Below are 18,889 nucleotides of genomic sequence, written 5' to 3'. Positions count from 1 at the left end.
TTACCTTTTTCTTTTAGTTTGATTAAGAAGTTTTTAAAATTTGCCTTGAGTTATGATGTGCAGAGGTGCCAAATATTGCTTGTATTTAGAGCAATGGAAACTTATCTAATAAAGGGAAACTATTTCTAATACAAATAAAAGTCTCAGGAAAGAAAGAACAAAAGAAGAAAAAGTGAGGAGAAAGGAAAACATGAGATGATATTTGCATTTAGGGCATAAGGAATAAGGCAGAGTTAGGCTTTCTATCGGTGTAGCTTTCTAATAGCACCCTGTTCCTTACAACCCACCTTTTACTCATTTTTCATTATGTCTTTCCTTCATTTCTTCCTTCTCTCCCTCTACCTCTGCATTTTCTGGATCATTTGGAAAACTCCAACACTGATGACAAGCAAGCTCTCTGCCTTCTAAGGAGAGCTAGCTGTGGGTGAGAATTTGTCTTGGGGAACTCAAGAGCAAGTTCAGCAACACTCATCCAGTGACCTTGTTCCAAACTCAGGAGGAGAAAGACTAGGCATTTCAGGGGATACTGATAGTCTCCAGGCCTTTAGTGGGAAAGTGATTAAGGCTGATGCTCTGAGTAACTGCTGATAGAGATAATTACTTATTGTGCCTGAAAGAAGGGAAGTGTGGTGTCTCATTCTCAGGTGCATCAGTATTATGCAGGGAAGATGCTGGAGATATCTTGATTGTGTCATGCTTGTGGTCTAACAACTTTTGGACTGTTCAGTAAATCTTGTGCTATTTTGAGGTGAAACACAACAGAACTTATGTTTTTGTTTAGGATTGTGAAGTTTAGCTCACACATCATGGCTGGAATGCAGAATAGTTCTGAGAATTCCTTAAGCTTTACACCATTATTGGAATCATTAACAGAAATCTAACTCTGACTCATAATGTAACCACATTAAGTCACTGTCACTCTGAAATAAGTTGTTGATTGTTTTATTCATGGCTGTTTTCTGTTTTCTGTGATGTGTACTGGTCCCAGTTCTCAAGGGTGGTGATAAATTTTTGTTGGGTTTTCTATCAAATTTAAGCAAAGAAACTTTGACAAATTGTTAATATTTTGGCATAGCTAGTTTTTATTTTTTAAAAAGAGATATTTTGTGTAAGCATGCATTAGAAAGCCTTAAAATTAAAGCAGGTTTCCACGCATAGATCCTTAACCACCGCCTCATGGATACGGCATTAGCACTTAGCACTTTCAATGATGTTGCATTTCAGATACTTGAAAAAACGGTCAAGCTTATTTGTATCCCTGCGCAGGCAGCGGATGCGGTTATAAAAACTTCTCATACGAGGTACTGAAGAAACTGGCATATCATGTTCAGGTTCAATCCAGACAACATACATCCCATTGTCTTTGATTTCAGGATTAACCTAGTCACAAAAGAAGCAATCACTTATGTCTCATATTGCCATTATTCTTTTATCTATATTCCTATCCATTTTTCAATTAAAAATTTTACAAGAGGTGGAAAAGTAAATATCTAGGCAAAGTCATGAGTATTCATGTGTCCTTTCCAAAATAAATCTATTAGTCATCTAAAAGCTAGAAGCAGCATGCATGTATTATTTTGCCTATCTCCAAGTAATCACAGGAGAAGGATGTTCCTGCAGGAGTAGACAGGTGGACATCCAAGAACTTGCTACCTAAGAGTCAACATGGATTTGACCAAGGGTCAGTGGAGAGGATCCTTCCATTCTATCACTAAAGCAAATTTTACATTTCCTGCAGCTTGTCACAGATGATCCCTTTGTATTTTACTTGCTGTGATAGTTCTTCATTTTTTATTGCTGTTTCCCTGCATTGAATCTATTGTTCATAGTGTATCTGCACAAAATTCTCAGAGATAGTGAGGTCGGCACTTGGTTCTTTCATGTGCAGACACTCAAGTCAGGACTGAATGGCAGTCAGGAGTCTCTTGCTCCACCCAGGATTAACATCTTCCAGTTTTCCATGAGGACGAGCTGCTTTATTTTGAGTTCCCTGGGTTTGAAGCTGCTGAAAACAGCACCAGTGAGAAGGCAGATGCTGGCAGTAGAACACTACATTTGCTGGGTCAGTGCTTTATAAGTGCTGGACAGTGCAAGTCAGAAAGTAGAGGATCCTTCTGCTCTCTGGAGACAAGCTGGAGGCCACAGAAACCTCAGAGACCCAGTGACAAACCTAATGCCTCTGAAAAAACCCAACTGACTTCTGTCTTTTGTAGCTATAATTACAGGATAATTGTAGACTATGAACTGCTGAACTTTCTCATACAGTGTAAGAATATTTTTTGTGAAATTTAAAGGGCACATGCGCGTATGTGTTTACCTTCCTTTCTGGTATATATTTACTTTTCTTGCTTATTTCCTAAAACCAACTTTTCTGTGAAAAGTAATATGATAAAAATAGGAATAAACAATTGAGTGATACAAAAGTTAATGAAGCATTTCAGAACAAATTCAAGACCTCCGAAATTTGGTTCACTGTATTGAGGAAAATAATTTAAAAATTAGGGTGTTCACTTTCTATGCTCCTGGGTTAAAATGTTTTTTGCATTGTAATAAGTTCTACATATTTTTGATGGTCATATCCCATGAAAATATTAATAATTACATGTGACAACATGTACATAATAGGACGTGAGAAGTATATTGTTCCTTCTGTTATTGATTTCTTTAGGTGACATATTATTTCTGAGAACTTCAGAAAGCTGTTTAGCTGGTATCTCACCAGCTAAATTGAAATTGTCCTATTTGAAAGGAGATACATATTGAAAATAATAATTCAATTTATGTATGAGAAAGTGAGGAGTTTAAATGCAATATTATGTTTTAATTTAGGAACGTTAAAGAAATTTATTTAGAAAAACTTTCTACAAATTTTGAAACAAGAAACTTTTCAGAAAAATTTTAGCCTTCCTTTTGACACTTTATAGTGACTGGAAAATGGTGTTGATGCCAGGGCCTTCCTAGTCTATCTGGGTAGGGTGGGGTGGAACAAGCATATACAATGATTTAGTTGTTTTTCTTGTTTCCATTCTCATTTTGATCCTCTGGTGTGAGAGTAAAAGAGAAAGACTCTGGTGGGAACTTCAAAGTGGGAAGCCCAACATATTTTGATAACAAATGTTTCTGTGTGGTTGCTTTCTCTGGCTTTTTCCACCATGAAAATGTGTAAGTACCCACCACCACCTGTCAGCATATTAGAATCCTCCGTGGATGTCTATGAGTCCTGCCTTGCTTTAAGGCAATTAGAAGCTGGAACATCCAGCCTGAAAGTTATTCTTACAATATCAAGGACTGAGACACATTTTAAACAGAGAAGAGGCTCTTTAATAAAAAAATCAAAGAAGCACTAGGATGCTGCTCACCTGGCTGGCTATCTTCTCCAAGACGTCTAGAAGTTCGTGGTTTTGATCTTTAATTGCCACAGCTTTGGATAAAATGTCACTTTGGACGTTCGGCAGTTGCTTTACTCCGGTGATGAAGAGCTCCATAGGCTCTTTCCAGGAGCGCATAAAGCAGCTTGCCAGGATGATAAAGTCTTTATACTAATCAGCCAGGACAAAGCGAAATGTTAAAGTATATAAAATAAAGCCAGTTTAGCTACCTGGGACTTTTCGGAGAGCCTGAAGTAAAATAATGCCTTGTTATTACTCTGTTTATATATTTTTTCTATATATAATGATGTAAAAAATACAATTTAAGCCATTGGCCTAAACTGTGCTACAAGAAAACAAACACACAAAATTGGCTCATTTAAATACTTTTTCTAATAAGGTTTCTAATCTGCAACATTCAATTTTCTTTTCTCTTTGAAATTCCATTCCTTTATATAAACTCAGGTTAAGGCTGCATTTAAGGCTTGGAATCAGATGAAAGAGATCATAAAAAAGAGTGGTAATGATTAGGGCTTGATGTGTAGACTCTGTTTCCATCAGAAACATAATACAACACACACACAGTGAGATAACATAGACAGAGGAGAAGGCAGGATGGTGAGTGAGGAAATCCACATTGCAGAAGCAGGAGAGTGTGGAAAGACCAGGAGAGAAGGCTCAGATTAGGCAGTCACTAACGGTAAAAATTGCCAGTGCAGAAGTCACAAGTAACCTGTTATAAATCTTCATCTGGTTATCTATCTCTCATTTATCTATGTATTCATTTAGGCCAATGGCTTAAATTGTATTTTTTTTTTTTACATCTGTCATCATAGAAAATTTAAATAAACAGAGGAATGACAAAGAATTAGTTTACTATGACTATCGATATATCTATGTATTATAAATGTATCTCCAATTCATTTAACCTCCTCGACAGTATAAAATATAAAATTCTACATACAAAGTATTGATTAAAATGCCATATCATCTTTATTTACAATGTGTGGATCTAGTTTATTCCTTATATAGCATTTTATTTTATGTATAGCTTTGCAACTATACAGTGTAATTTACTTTTATTGCTTACTTGTCTTGTCTTTTCTCCATACCTATGACTACTGTTAGCACCAATCACAAGCACATTGTGTCTGGGAACAAGCCGCACAGAAAGCCAGAGCCCGTCCATGCTTTCCCCGTGGCGCTGGGTGAGTACTCACACGAATCTCTGTCACCTCCTCATGAATGCCTGGAATGGTTATGGCATCTGTGTGGCACCCATTGATATCAGGAATAAAATATTTTGGGCCCTTGGAAAACTTGATTTCCTAGAAACAATGAAGAACATTGAATTAATAATTGTGTTTCAGCAATTGAAAAAGCTTGAATCTATTAGCACAATATGAATACATTTAATGAATTACATAATACACTAAAAGAGCTATATAGAAACTGAAACTAAAGATTTAAAAAAGTTAGCCTATTTTTAGTGCTGTGATCTCAAAGATTTTCAACTAACTTTTCTGACCTCTCAAACTCTTCCTTTTGCTATGTCATTGTTTTCTCACCCTTCCTGTAAGTTGATTTGTATCAAAAGCAGAAAAAAACAGGAGTACAAAACTGTAAGTGTGTTAAGTATCACTTTTCTCTAGTATTTCAATCAAATGCCATGATACATATGTACCTATATTTACTTATTTAATCTCTTGTTTCTTGAGGGTTCAAATGACATAATTTCCTCAAATAGATATTATGGATTATAACTTTCTTTCAATTACTTCTTAATCCACATGTCTCTACCTTACCAATTCATCAAAAAGACAAAATACAAAATGAAAATTTATAGTGAGGAGTTGTAAAACAAAGTTTTTAGAAAATTCTAACTAATTAATTGCTTTTTGATTCACCTTTTAAAATAAAATAAAACAAGAAAAAAATTAAGAAGCATATTCTCTGACTTGTGTACTTCATGAAACTTTTTTCTCCCTTTTTGATTTTTATTGGCTAATGACTACTCTAATCTATTAATTTATATTATTTGAACTTTACTAATGAGGTTTTCATGTGTATATTGTACTGTTTACCAACAATTATTGTGTAAGTTCCCTTTGGGAAGTGAAAAAAGTTAGGTACTTACAAATTTCTCCAACAGTTCTGAAGAGAGACTGTGCAAGGAAGTAGACAGGTGGATCGCACGGTCAAAGAGCGCTGACAGGGGTTCCTGGCAGCCAGAGCTCAAGGGACAGGTGGGCGTGGAGGCCACACCCTTACACAAGAGCAAGCTGGAAGTAACCAGCAACAGTAAAAGAGTCCCTGGTTAAATGAAAACACAAGAGTCTCTGAAATAACCTCTGTTTTCAGAGTCATCCAAAGCAGTCCGACTCTGAAAGCCTCTCTCTTGCAGCTACCCTCCAATGCCTGATTTGGTGCTGTCATAGCTGTGATAGGGAAAGACTCAACATGAAACACTGTGCATATGCAGGCACACAATTGCCTTAGACACATTCCTTTCAATGTGGGTGATTTCTGTGTTTTGGTATTGCTCCCAAAAGTGCTTCTGTACTTTGCAAACATTTGGAACTTAGGTTAATTCTAATCTGGAGAGATAAAATCATTCTCTTAATATAATTTAATGTCTTGGCAATTTCTGTTAATTTTCAGCAGTCAGACTTTCCAGGAGTTTGAAATGTTTTAATTTACTACACAATATTTGCATTTTGGATGCTGATATGACAGCGACATCACATTTATTGGTTGAAATGCTTCATGTTAGAAAAACTAAATATATGCTTAGTAGTTCTGAGTATGAGGAGATTCTTAACAATTAAAAAATGGTCTGGATGTGCTAACTCACCATTATTATTCTATGTATTTTCTTGCCACTTTTCTTAAATTTAAATATTTTTCTAAATTTGAGCTTTAAAGTAACCCTGAGAGATAGGCTGAGTCCTCATACTTATCATCAAATTATATTGATGAAAGGGAAACCTTGGAGAGGTTAAATGAGATTCTCCAAGTCCTGTTATTACAGTGTGGGAGCAGAATACTGATGCTGTGGTCCTTGCCCTTTACCTCCTCCCTCCTTTGCTCACCTGTGGGCTCTCAGCAGCATCTGCCCAGCAAGGACCACAGCAGCGGCCATGGGGCACATTGTATGCAGAGCTGCTGATGGTCACTGAGAAGAACAACTCTGTCTTTCGTTGTTGTATGACAGAGGCCCTTAAAACTTGATTTTATTCACTTTCTCTGTTCTCTATAACACTCACTTTAAAATCTTTGATCATACTCAAAGGTGGTTATGTCAGTTTACTATTTCAGTAGATGAAAACATGGACTTCTAGTCTGTCAATAATTTACATTTGCAAAATGGAGCAACATGTATCTACTTAAAATTACCTTTTAGATTCTGACACAATATTTCAAAAGATACTCTGATATAAAAATGTAACAATCAGAAGAATAAGTTCTACATAACTCTTGATAAACACATTTGGAAATCTCTCAGGTAAAACTCTGTGAATATTAAAGATATATTTATGAGTAATACATAAACACATCTCCTATAATTAAATTAGTAAGGACAAACTTGATTTCCCTTTTGAAAAGATGTTTGGCTTGAACCAAAAATATTTGCCATAATTTTCTGCATTGCAGCTTCAGGACTGAAAATTTCATTAGGTTTACTCAATTTGTCCAATTTATATAATAGACCTGAGAAACAGAAAATGTTACTTTCTGTCTTCTGGAAGTATAAGTAGTGGATGGATCGACTCTTCTGGTCGTGTGATCGCCCAGTCTAATATCACTGGCTTTTTGAGCCAAACAGTTCTTTGTTCTGGCATCTGTTCTATGTGACAAAGAAAGCTTAGCAGCACCTGTCCTCTAGACCACAGTAGGACCCTTACTGTTACACCTGCTCCTAAATCAAGACAATGCAAAAGGACTCCAACCATTGCCAAATGTCCAGAACAAGGAAGACTTCATCATTTGAGAACCAATGAATGATGCTATACTTTTCTGAAGAATTAATTTCTAAAGAAAAATTTATACAGTTCTTCTAAAATCTATCATCCTGTAACTCTTGCTATTAGCTAAAATTTCCCATCACTCTACACATGTAGCCAGCCACTCACTGAGGTTTTACATGTACCTGTCCCTTTGGCATCCATGGTGATTACAGTGGGAAGCGCTCTTCAGTGGAGAAGGCCTGGCTGTCCCTGGTCCAAGTTCAGTTGTTGGTTCACAAACCTTTGACACATTATTGAATGCATTTCATTGGGTATCATCTTCCCTCTTCCCAGTCCTATATGTTCATTCTTGAAATCACCACTCTCATAGTTTATAACATCAATTGATATTTTATTTCTTACTTATATTCAGGAAGATACACTGATCAGAAATAGATTTTGATTAATTTGTATTTCTGTGTTTGCTTTTTAATGCTTTATGTTGCATATTTACGTCAAAGGTGTACAAGATTCACTTTGTCAGATTTACAAACAAATCCAAATTATGTTTCCCCAGAACATAACTCATTCATAAGTTGAGAATTTACTGTATATGTATCTATCCTAAATATCTGTTACTCCATTGACTCAACCATTGATAGCACCATCTACCCATTTATGAACCCATCCTTTCATACTGTTGTACTTTCATCCATCAAATCATATATTCGTTCTTGCATTCATCTTTGTTTTATCATTGTTACCAAAAAGGAAATAGGATAGGGTAAATGCATTCTGCTGAGTGATGTTAATTTACATATTTCTTCATTGCATTTATTTGTACTTTTTAAGTATACAGTACAGTTACAATTATCATTGGGACCTTGTACCTTTACATGACAGATTTTGGTTCTCATTTTTCCCATACCCTTGTTCTCACTTCACCCCCTCCACTCTTTAGAAAGATTTTATTTCCATTTTTTCCTCTTCTTGTATAACTGACAGTGTGAAGTAGGGAATAAGGGAAAAGAAAAAAAACATATTTTAATACATTAATTAGCACAAGCACTACCTAACAAACCAGAAAGCTGTAGCCAATATATCAGGGCATCTGAGGTCTCCAGAACTGATAAACATTAATTGTAAAAACATATTTTAATACATTAATTAGCACAAGCACTACCTAACAAACCAGAAAGCTGTAGCCATATATCAGGGCATCTGAGGTCTCCAGAACTGATAAACATTAATTCTATATTTGTTCTATTGAATAAACATGTAAGAGTCTCTGGGGTGGGGTTGGGGCAGTCTGGAGGTATCAGAGCATTTAGAGGTCAGAGTACAAATCTGTGCTGTTCTGAACTGAGAAATATGTAGATACAGTAACAATCAAGAGAGCCGTAAGCTCTTTGGCTCACTACTACACTTGCCGTTCTACAATGCTCAATTTTTGCGTACATTCTCAGGTTGAGAAGTAGGGTAGTTTTTCAGAGAAAATACCATCTCCAATTCAAGCCAGCATACCCTTCATCCTCTGACACATTTGTTAATTAGAACTGGTAAAAAATAACTTTTCTGTGGCAAAACCATCTATTTTTACCTTATTTATGAAACATTACTTGCTGTATAAGTGTAATATATAATTTTCTAGTCATGTTTCACCTACAATTATAATTAACTGGAAAACATCCTCATCATTTTAAACTAATATGGAAGAGGAAAGTGGATCTCTAAATAATAATTTATTCATTGATAATGTGATCTACTTACCGAAGTATCAAACATATAAAGATAGTCTTTGAGAACACAGAAAAGTTAAGTTGCACAGGAATGAGGGAGATTATTTAGGCAGGGTAGATCACAAAATGTTTTTTCTTCCTGACTGTAATAAAATGTATATTAATCCTTTGAAAAAAAGGTAGAAAAACTGCATCTGTGACACATTGTGGAAGTATGCAGAATCAGATTAATTTCTTTATGGTTTATTTCTGGGAGTGAATAAATTAGTCAATCGAAATTATTATTACATCTGCATTGATGAGATTTCTCTAGAGGAATAAGATCAATAAGGATCAATAGAACATATATTCAGCACACACATATTGAATTATGCATGGAGTTGTGTTAGGTTGGCTTACGGAAACAGAGACAGGAGTGTCCACAGTGGCTGTCCAGCTGCTGGAAAGCAGAGTGTCTAGTAGATGCTGTGTACAAGCCCCAGGTTGCAGAACTTGACAGGGTAAGGAAACGCTGCCAGTCCAAGAGTCGTCCTGGAGGTCTCTGCACTGTTGCTGCTGAGACTGAGTTGTGTGGCTGGGGAAACCGGAGCTTTCCTACATTGTGAGAGACCTCCTATTTCTGCCCTTTCATTCTGTGCAGTCTGTGAGCCTACTGAGCATTCCTCTTGCAATCAGGGTGGCTCTTATCTGTTCAGTTTGGAGGAGTACATTCCAGTTCCTTCTGAAACACCTCACAGGCATATCCTGAAATGAGATTTAATAATCTGCCTGGTATTTCATGAGCTATATCTTATTTAATGAACATTTTCCCTTCTTTGGCACCTTCGCAACCAGACACCTTTCTTTAAACGATGATTAACTTCTAAATAAAGATAGCAAAAGGTTAATAATTCCCCTTAAAACAGAACCATTATGTACATAGAACTGAGAACACATAACTCCTTCCCTGGAATAAGAAACAAAGTTTCTTTTGAGTGACACTTATACTTCTCATGACATTACTTATATTTCAAAGTAGATTTCAAAATATTTAATTAATGACATCAAATCAACCAATGTAATATTGTGTGTAAATGAAAAAAAACAAAACAAAGAATTTTCATCTATTAGTCTATCTAACTGTGTGCATCCAGGAAGCATCTCAGTGGTCTTAGTTCTTTACCTGGAAGGATAACTCATAGCTTCATTCCTGAAATGTCTGGAAAATTTCTCATCATCCTGACTCTACTGAATTGTAATGTGTTACTGATTGTAACAACAGGTCAATATAAGACTAGGAGAAGCCCTAAGGAAACTGCTGCACTTCTAATATACTTTTACTTCCATTGTGGAGTCCTAGTCTAATTTCTCTATGATACTCATAACACCCTGTCTAGGCCATTAACTCAAAAGGTTAAACTACATTTCACACAATACTATTGTCATTTGTTAACAAATTTCACTCCTGGTAAATACCACCCTCTGTGTTGTAAATATTACAAAATGGACATAGAGAAAATTGACAGGGAAAAATACCTTAAGAATTTTTACCACTTGCAAGCACAAGGACCCGAGTTCAATTCTCAGTACAAAAAAAATAATTTTTAACAAAAATACACTAGAAATAACATAGAGATAGGTTTGCTTATGTTTGTGTGTTTTAAAATAAAAAAAACTCCAATATGAGACACACAGAGAGAGAGAGAGAGAGAGAGAGAGAAAGGGCACTGACATTTTGCATGAATTCAGAAGAAAGAAGAAAGGCTGATACTTTGGTTTGAGGGAGAACATTCTTCTACATTTTGAAAGGTAAGAGCTATCAAATTTAGAGACAGGCTAAAGTTTAAGATAAAAACTACACTTTCTGATTGAAGAAATAGATGGGATGGGGAAATTATCTTTTGGGAAATATTTTATTTTTGTTTTTAAGGAAGAAGTTTTAAAAACTGACCTGAATTCTGATGTGCAGAGGTAATAACATATTTGTCTCTAAAACAACAGGAACTCACTTGGTAAGAGTAAAGAATATTGTTACTGTAAATGAAAATGTTAAGAAGTGAAAAGAAGACAAAGGGGAGATGAAAAGGGGGAATGTGGAATGATATTTGTTTTTAGAACATAAAAGTTTAGGCAGATTTAGAGTTCCCTCCATGTAGCATTCTTATAGCATCTCATCCTTCACAAGCCTCTTTTCACTCACTTTATATCTTTGTGTCCTTAAAGTTCCTACCTCCCTTCCTTCCATCTATATATTTCTTCCTTTCCCTTTATTCCATTTTCCATCCTTTAATTTTGTGTCTATGAGACTGTGAAATGGATGTGGCCTATTGTCTATTGTCTAGAAATCCCTGAAAAAAACTTATCTAAGGACTGTGTTGCAAATGATCTGCCTTCTAAGGAGAGCTGTTGGTAAATGAACCCTCTTGTTAGGTTGTATAGAAGCAAGTTGAGCTACCTTCATCCAGTTACCTCTCTCCAGGCTCAGTGAGTAGAAATTAGGCAGTTGTGCTATTATTCAGCCACGGAAGTGGGAGATGTTTTGAGAAGATGTTATAAGATGTTGCTACCAGAGATAATAAAACATGGGATTTGAAAGAAGTAAAATGGTATCTCATTCCTAACTGAATGTCTGCTAATGATTTGAACTTTCTGATGTACTTTAGTCTAAATGATAATGAAGAGAAAAGAATTGGTAGAAATCATAGGAAGTGGATAAATACATTATAGTATTAATGCTACTCCATTGCTGAGAGTGGTTATGATACATGAGTTTCCTGCTGATGTGCTTGCAGATGGCTGAGTCTGGACCATGTTTTTTCACCAGGGATCCTTCCAGTTGGAGAGCTGTAAAGAATACTGCAAATGAGAGAGGTACAAGGTGCACAGCAGAATCAAACTAGAGCCTTACTCTGATGAAGACAGTGTTCAGTTAGTGTCACCTCTTACAGGGAAGGGGAAAGAAGTCATTACTAGAACTCCTGAAGTGTGTCCTGGTACCCTGTGAGCTATGACAGCACAGGCTGATTAAAGACTAAAGACAGGAAAAGAGACTTAGAGAAAAAGCCGGGTCTTGGGACCTGATCAGTGCTTCTCTAGACAAAAAAGACAAAGGCCCCCAAGCACATCCAGTATGTATTGAATACAAGCATGGGAAGGAATAGGCATTGATTGCTTTGAAGATGTCCAGTGAAATACTGCTGAACACCTGGCCTGATGGAGCCAGGCAGGGCTTTTAGAAAGTAAGCATTGTGTCTTGGTTGAGTAGAACTCACCGGTACTGGGACCAGGTGGAATTAGCAAGCAACCCATCTGGTCAGTGAGAAGCCATGATTCAAGGGAAAGGATTTTAATTGGGGTCACACTGACCTCAGCTACAGGTAACTCAGCAGACACCAGCCACTTCAGAGACCAGGGCCTAGGCTTCCATAGCAGACATTGAGGGAGGGACTATGCCCACCCAGTCGGCTATCTGTTGTACCCATTTGAGTCATGTGGGCTTTGGTCTGGCTCCTGATATAAAACAGTACAGCCAGTTATGGAAAGCAAGAAGCATGTGTCACTTATAGCCTGGTAGTAATGGGCAGGGTTGTCTCCTACGCCCACTTGTGAGCATTTTGGAGAATCACAACTGTACTCACTAGAGAGACACTGACACAAGTGGGATAGCTATGAGAGCGTGTAACAAATTGGTGAAGTTGAAACATTTCCATTTCTCTTGACCTCCCACCGAGTCAGAGAAAAATAGATCAGAAGACACACTGTAAGAACTGACTGACTCTTGAGCTAACATGGGCAGGAAAATACTAAATTCTGTTGTTGAAAGTGAGATGTAGCTGGGACTGGACTCATTAGGAGAGTGAAAAGAGTAAGTGGAGAGTTGCAGGCTGAGGCTAAGAAGAAGAGAATGCAATGAAGCATGGATGAGGGCAGATGTCAGAGAAGCTCAAGCTGTAGGGTTAGGGGTATATAGACAGGGAAAGAATAGAAGAAGGACTTCACTAGGCTTTCTGGCTACTCCTGACTAGAACGGATAAAAATGTTACTAGAGAAGATTCCCTTGAAAATAATTTCGAGGACAGGGTAGAGAAATAGAAAACCACATATGATAAGGCACCAAGATAGCCCAGGTAGTACTAGAACCTACCACATAGAAAAGATCTGACAGGCAGAGTGCAAAGCCCAGAAGTCAAGATAGCTGCCCCCTCACCTCCAGTACAATGCAGGGAAAGTGGACAGGGGAAAGCTCTTATTCAGCATACTTACATCTATGTACTAAACATAACTTACACATAAACATGTGTAATAAACATATCTATTCACTCTGTTGTCATTGTATTACTACAATACATACCCTTACATGCATCCCCTTATTAATTCTAAACTAACCATAAATAAGTTTCCCCCTAGCCAACTAGCTTCTCATACTAGACATAGGTCCTGTCAAGGTCAAAAAAATAAAGGGGAGAAAGGAGTTATACAGTAAGCCATGGAAAGAAATGAACATGTAAGCAAGGGGGCTTGGTTTAAACAAAGGACAGACCAGGGAGTCATTTGGTTATAGAAAATTCCAGGTAGGAGGAAGGGCCCATGGCACACAGTAAAAGAACCAGGGAATAAATTCTTGCAGGGGAATCCATCTTTCCTTTCAGGACCCTCCTCCATCCCCTCTTTGGGGAAGCTTTGTGCCTTCTACTTTTTCCTACTAACAAATAAAGTATCTTCCTTTTAAAACTCATCCCTTTTATTTATTACTGCTGCTGAGCTTACAATTCCAGTGATCTGCTCATCACAACAAAGCAGCAGTACAATACCCAATGCAACAAACTTTGTCATATTTGTGTCCTGACAATTCTAGGGTGTGCAGAAAATTACATGCATCTTATAGCTATGGTAGTTAAAATAGAACTGAACTCTCTGTGAAAACATTGTGAATGATAGCTAGAAGAACATGGCTGGCTTTCATAAAGCTTTCCAGAACTAATTATTGTATATAGATTGAGTAGAATTATTAATAGTATTTAAGACTTTGATTCTCATAACTTGTTTGACATTAATTAACTGCTATTCTAGATTAAATTGGTGGTTGTATATTCACAAGGCTAGTTGCTGTTGTTTCTGAAAAATTTTGATAAGAAATTTTTAGGATGAAAGATTAACTATTAATTTAATATTAAATCAATACCAAATAAAATAAAGACTCTTTGACAAATTGATATTGAAGATTTTGAGACTAAAAGAGTTACTTTTTTATTTTTAATAAGACATACCTTACACTGTTAAACACATGTATGCATTAAAACTCATAAAAATAGAAGAAGTTTTACAAGGGATGTATCATTAATAATCTCCCAAAAATAGATAGATTCAAAATGGACTTAGCACCTCCTGGCACTTCAACAACATGAGCTAACTGATGATTTTATTTGTATCTTTGAGAAGACACCAGAACAGGTTAGAAAAAGTAAACAAAGGACATTCTTCTTCAGCTGACTGCAGGAAGGGAAGTCCTGGCCAGATGGCAGAGTCCCCATTTTCTGTGATATCAGGATCAACCTAGTCACCAAAAAGTCAGTTATCTGTTATTCATATTATTGGAGTCTGCTTATATTTATTTGGTTTAATTGTCCAATTAAAATTTGGAGGAGGGACAAAATAGTAAATCTTTTCCCAAATGCATGTATCCTGGTCATGGTATCAAATTATTAGTCAAGTAAAAACTAAAAGCAGAGCATATGTATTACTTCTCCGATATGTAAGTGATTGCTGTAAAGCATGTACTTGCAGGTGTAGACAGGTGAAGAACCAGAAATTTGGTGCTTGATATACACTTGGATTTTAGCAAAGGACAATGGAGATGATAAGCTCTCTTCTTTCATGTAAGAAACTTTGACACTTCCAAAAAACTTCCCCTGATGTTTCATTTGTGTTTTATTCTTTCTAATAGCTCAGTGCTATTTTTCAAATTTTTGCTTTAAAATAAATTGATTTTCTGTATAGTGTTTGTACTAAAATTTAGAGATGCAGAAAATCAAGTCAAGGCTTGACTCAAGATTTAGAAGATTAGGATTCTCTTATTCCACAGAGTGAAAGTACCTCAGAGGTTTCCATGAGGAGCAATTGCTTTCTGTTGGGTTTTCTGAGGTGGGAATTGGCAGGGAAGCTCCTATAAGAAGGAAGGTGATGACAGCAACCATCCACATGAGAGCTGTGTGGTGGGGTTGGGAGGAGCCTGTGATTCAGAATATGCCTGCACAGGCCACAGAGCAAGCAGTGCCTGTGTCCTCTATAGGGCTGTGCAAGCTGAGAGTCCCTAGAGATTCCAATGACTCAGTAACCATCATGGTGCCAGTTGGGATCCTCTGTGAGATGTCAGTCAAAGCCCTGGTGCCTGGGAACCCCCACAGGACATGGCCTGGTCACTAGGTGCAGACACAAGACAATTTTGCTTGTACAATCGTAAATCACCATGCGTGTGCATTACAGCCTGCAAGGTCACACAGCTGTTGTTTTTCAGTGTGCTTTATGATATGACAATGGGATCACTATAACAGCTGGGAAAATAAAGAAACTTTGCTGCTGCTGCTGCTGCTTTTGCCAGTGTTTGCCCCATGTATCCTTCTGTCTCTGGGTCTCTCACCTGAAGGAACCCCCTTTCAGCCACTCAACCCCAACATTTGGTACAGTTGTCAGCAGGACACAGAGGTGGACTGAATGCAGGGAAAAGGCAGCTGGGAACAATGCCTGACCACTGCAGAGCTCATGCTGAAGGGTACAGAAATCTCTGCTTTCTGCCAGTGCTTCCAATAACTGGGAGAGTCCTCTAGTGCTGCAGGCGGGATGCACTATCCGACAAGAGTGAGAAAGAGAGCAGCACTTGGCCCAAGGTGGGGGAGGCCAGGGAGGCCACTAGAAATACCCACCACAATGTATGTGACCTGTACCGCTATTGAAGTTTGGGAGGTGGAAAAACAATTAAAGCAAAGGGTGAATGAGACAATGCCTGCATGGCTGTTATGGCTGTGGGATGAAGGGGCCAATAAAATGGAGTTAAACTCCTGGGAGACATCCTATTTAGCCAGCACAGATGGCACCCCCTCTGGGCTGGGTTTTGCAAGGTACACAGAGACTGCCTATGGGGCAGGTGACCACACCTTGATAAACTGGCTGATGTCCATCAGGTTTGAGCAAACCAAGTCACTTGCCAAAGCAAGTCACTAAATGAGCAACGTGCCTGGATCTGGCATCTGTGCTCCGAGAAATGGTTATGGGACAGATGATGTTTGCTCATCGGTACTGCAGTCCAGATGAGGGACTGCTTACCGTCCACATGAAAGTTGTGATCCTGGTCAGTGGCCCAGCTGGCACCTTGGGCACAGTGGCAAACTTGCTGTAGCCATTAGTGGATCACTCAGCTCATGTCCCAGCAGATGCTGCAGCACAACTGGGTGATATAGAGGTGAAACACCATGGTAAGGTGAGCCCTGTCAACACCCAGCCACTAGGAAGAGGCGAGCAACCTCAGGCAGAGTACGACCAACTCTGGAGGGATGGATGCTTGGTCCACTGAAGATAAGCTGACAAAGATTTGGGCAGACTGATAGCAGCTTCCTTAGCAGCAGATAAGATAGACTGGCAGCCCTAGATGTGTATCTGTCTCTGTGGAAGCAATTGCAACCTGAGCAGCAATACTGGCTGATGGGCCCAAAGTCAAGGCACAGGAGGGGATGTCCCTGGAAGCTTTTTATACAGACTAGTAGAGAGGCCAAGGCACTCATTTGCTAGGGACTCAGGGACACCTGAGGCCACATGTAGAATTAACAGGTAGAATTAATCCCTCCAAAGTGAAGCATGTACTGGCGTTGGTGAATACAGGGGCAGAGTCAATGCTGATCCATGGCACCCCAGGCCATTTCACAGGATCCACTGCACTCACAGAAGGGTATGGAGGTCACTACATTATGATCTGGAAGGCCAAGGTGACTAGACATCAGATGTCATCTGGCCCATGGACCCTATGATGTCTATATTTCCCCAGTTGATGAATACATCTGGCAAGTAAACATACTGACTGGTGCCTGGTTGGACACCATGGAGAGAGACTTCCATTTGCAAATTGGCATGGTAAAGAAACCTCTGTCCAAGGACACCCTCATCTTGCACTGTTGACTCTCCCCCAGGCTACATGGGTTGTTTGTGTGAAGCCCTACCTGCTGGCTGCGGGTCATGCGGAAATAGGACAGACTGTTTTGAAATTGGAAAAGGCAGGGGTGATACACCTTGCAAGGTCCTTTCAATGCACTGGTTTGGCCCATGGGGGAGTCATTTGGGATGTGGCAAATGACTATAGACTACTGGTAACTCAACAAAATGACTCCTCTGTTGCATTTGACGCACCCAATACTGCTGATCAATGGACTAGCTCACCCTGACACTGAAGCAGGAAACAGTGAAGACCCAGGCAGAGATAACTCTCTAACACAAAGATAGGAGCAAAAAGCAGCTTTCATTGATTCCAGTGGCTCAGTGAGTGACTCCTGTCAGTCTCCAGAGCCCTAAATAGAATTTTGCACTTCTTTACATACCTATTTTCATATTTACAAAGCTTGATTCTATTGGAATTCCCCTGACTTTAGCAAGCAGGAGTTACTCAAAGCAGAACAGTGGAGGGGGGAAGTATAGAAAAGGTTAGTGGGAGTTGCCAGAGATTCTTGCAGTGGTCCTGGCCTCCTGCAAGCCAGTAAAATGTCTCTGGATAGGAAAGTTGGAATTAAAAGAAACAGGGGCAGAGACTTGAGAAAAACTGAGTCTTTGGCTGATCTAAACTGCTCTGAGCAGCAAAGACAAAGAAGTCCCTGCACATCCAAGTGTGGGAAGGGGGGAAACTGGGCAGTCCTCCAACACCTGCTGATAACAATCATCAAGCAGGCAGGACTGTGGAAAGAGGACACAACATGTCTTTTGCAGAAGAGAATAAATTGTTAATTCAGAAGGGAAGAATTCAGTTGGAGTCAGTTGACCTTGTCTGGGAGTGAACTCTGCTACTCCCAGTGCAGCACAGCCAAATTATGCAGGGGAAAGATGTTTGTGCCACTACATCCTGCTAATAATGGGCAGAGGTGTCTGCTACAGGAGAGTAAAGAGAAATATCATGTACTTTTACCAATTCTCTATAGTGAATGCAAGCATAATGTTCTACAAGCAATTGCAAGTGAAAATAGTAATAAAATTATGTATGGAAGCATTGGTCCCTTAAAATAATGGGCTTCTTTCATACATACCATTTTCTGGCTTCTCAATAGCAATGGTGATTATAAATGTTAAGCTCCACACTTACTTGAATAAATAATAAAAAAGGGAGAGGTCTCCCTCATGGAGCACAGAGGAAACAGAACTCAGGGAGAGGTCTGAGCTTTGCACCATCCCTAAGCAGAAACCAACGGAACTTTGGAGTCCAGGAGCACAGAGTTCTCTGGCAGGAGTCACAGACTGCAGCTCTGGAGATGTGAGGGAGAAGAGAGAAACAGCAGAGCCACCCAGAGAAGGAGCCCCTTGGTGCAACCTATACTGGGGAGCACTAGACAGGTCCTGGTCCTCTTCCAACTCCTGGAGGTATGCTTTTCTGTGACCTATCATCCACTGATTTTTATTTTACTTGTTTTGCATTTCTCATATAGGTGATTCAATGCAATATTTAACTAATGTGTCTGATTTATTTAACACTAGGATCACAAAGAGCTTTTATTTTTCTACAAATGAATGAAATTTATTCTTCTTTATACAAAGCAGTACTCCACTGTGAAGAAACACCACATTTCTAGCCTTTCTTTCTTTCTTTCTTTCTTTCTCTCTTTCTTTC

The 18,889-nt window shown here is 38.5% G+C and overlaps 1 protein-coding gene across 1 annotated transcript; it reads right to left on the bottom strand.

Moving 5' to 3' along the window:
• Window positions 1-1,188: 1,188 nt before the first annotated feature.
• LOC104870650 (prolactin) lies at window positions 1,189-6,510 on the bottom strand. The gene is made up of 5 exons (XM_010636330.1): window positions 6,461-6,510; window positions 5,506-5,650; window positions 4,589-4,696; window positions 3,360-3,539; window positions 1,189-1,380 (listed from the first exon to the last, which is right to left on the bottom strand). Exons 1-5 carry the CDS (start codon window positions 6,508-6,510, stop codon window positions 1,189-1,191), a joined length of 675 nt encoding a protein of 224 aa, XP_010634632.1.
• Window positions 6,511-18,889: the final 12,379 nt, after the last annotated feature.

The sequence above is a fragment of the Fukomys damarensis genome, unplaced genomic scaffold, assembly GCF_012274545.1.
Source record: "Fukomys damarensis isolate Sample0158 unplaced genomic scaffold, DMR_v1.0_HiC HiC_scaffold_10, whole genome shotgun sequence".
In the NCBI taxonomy this organism is placed as follows: Eukaryota; Metazoa; Chordata; class Mammalia; order Rodentia; family Bathyergidae; genus Fukomys; species Fukomys damarensis.
This window is presented reverse-complemented; position numbering and strand designations above follow the sequence as displayed.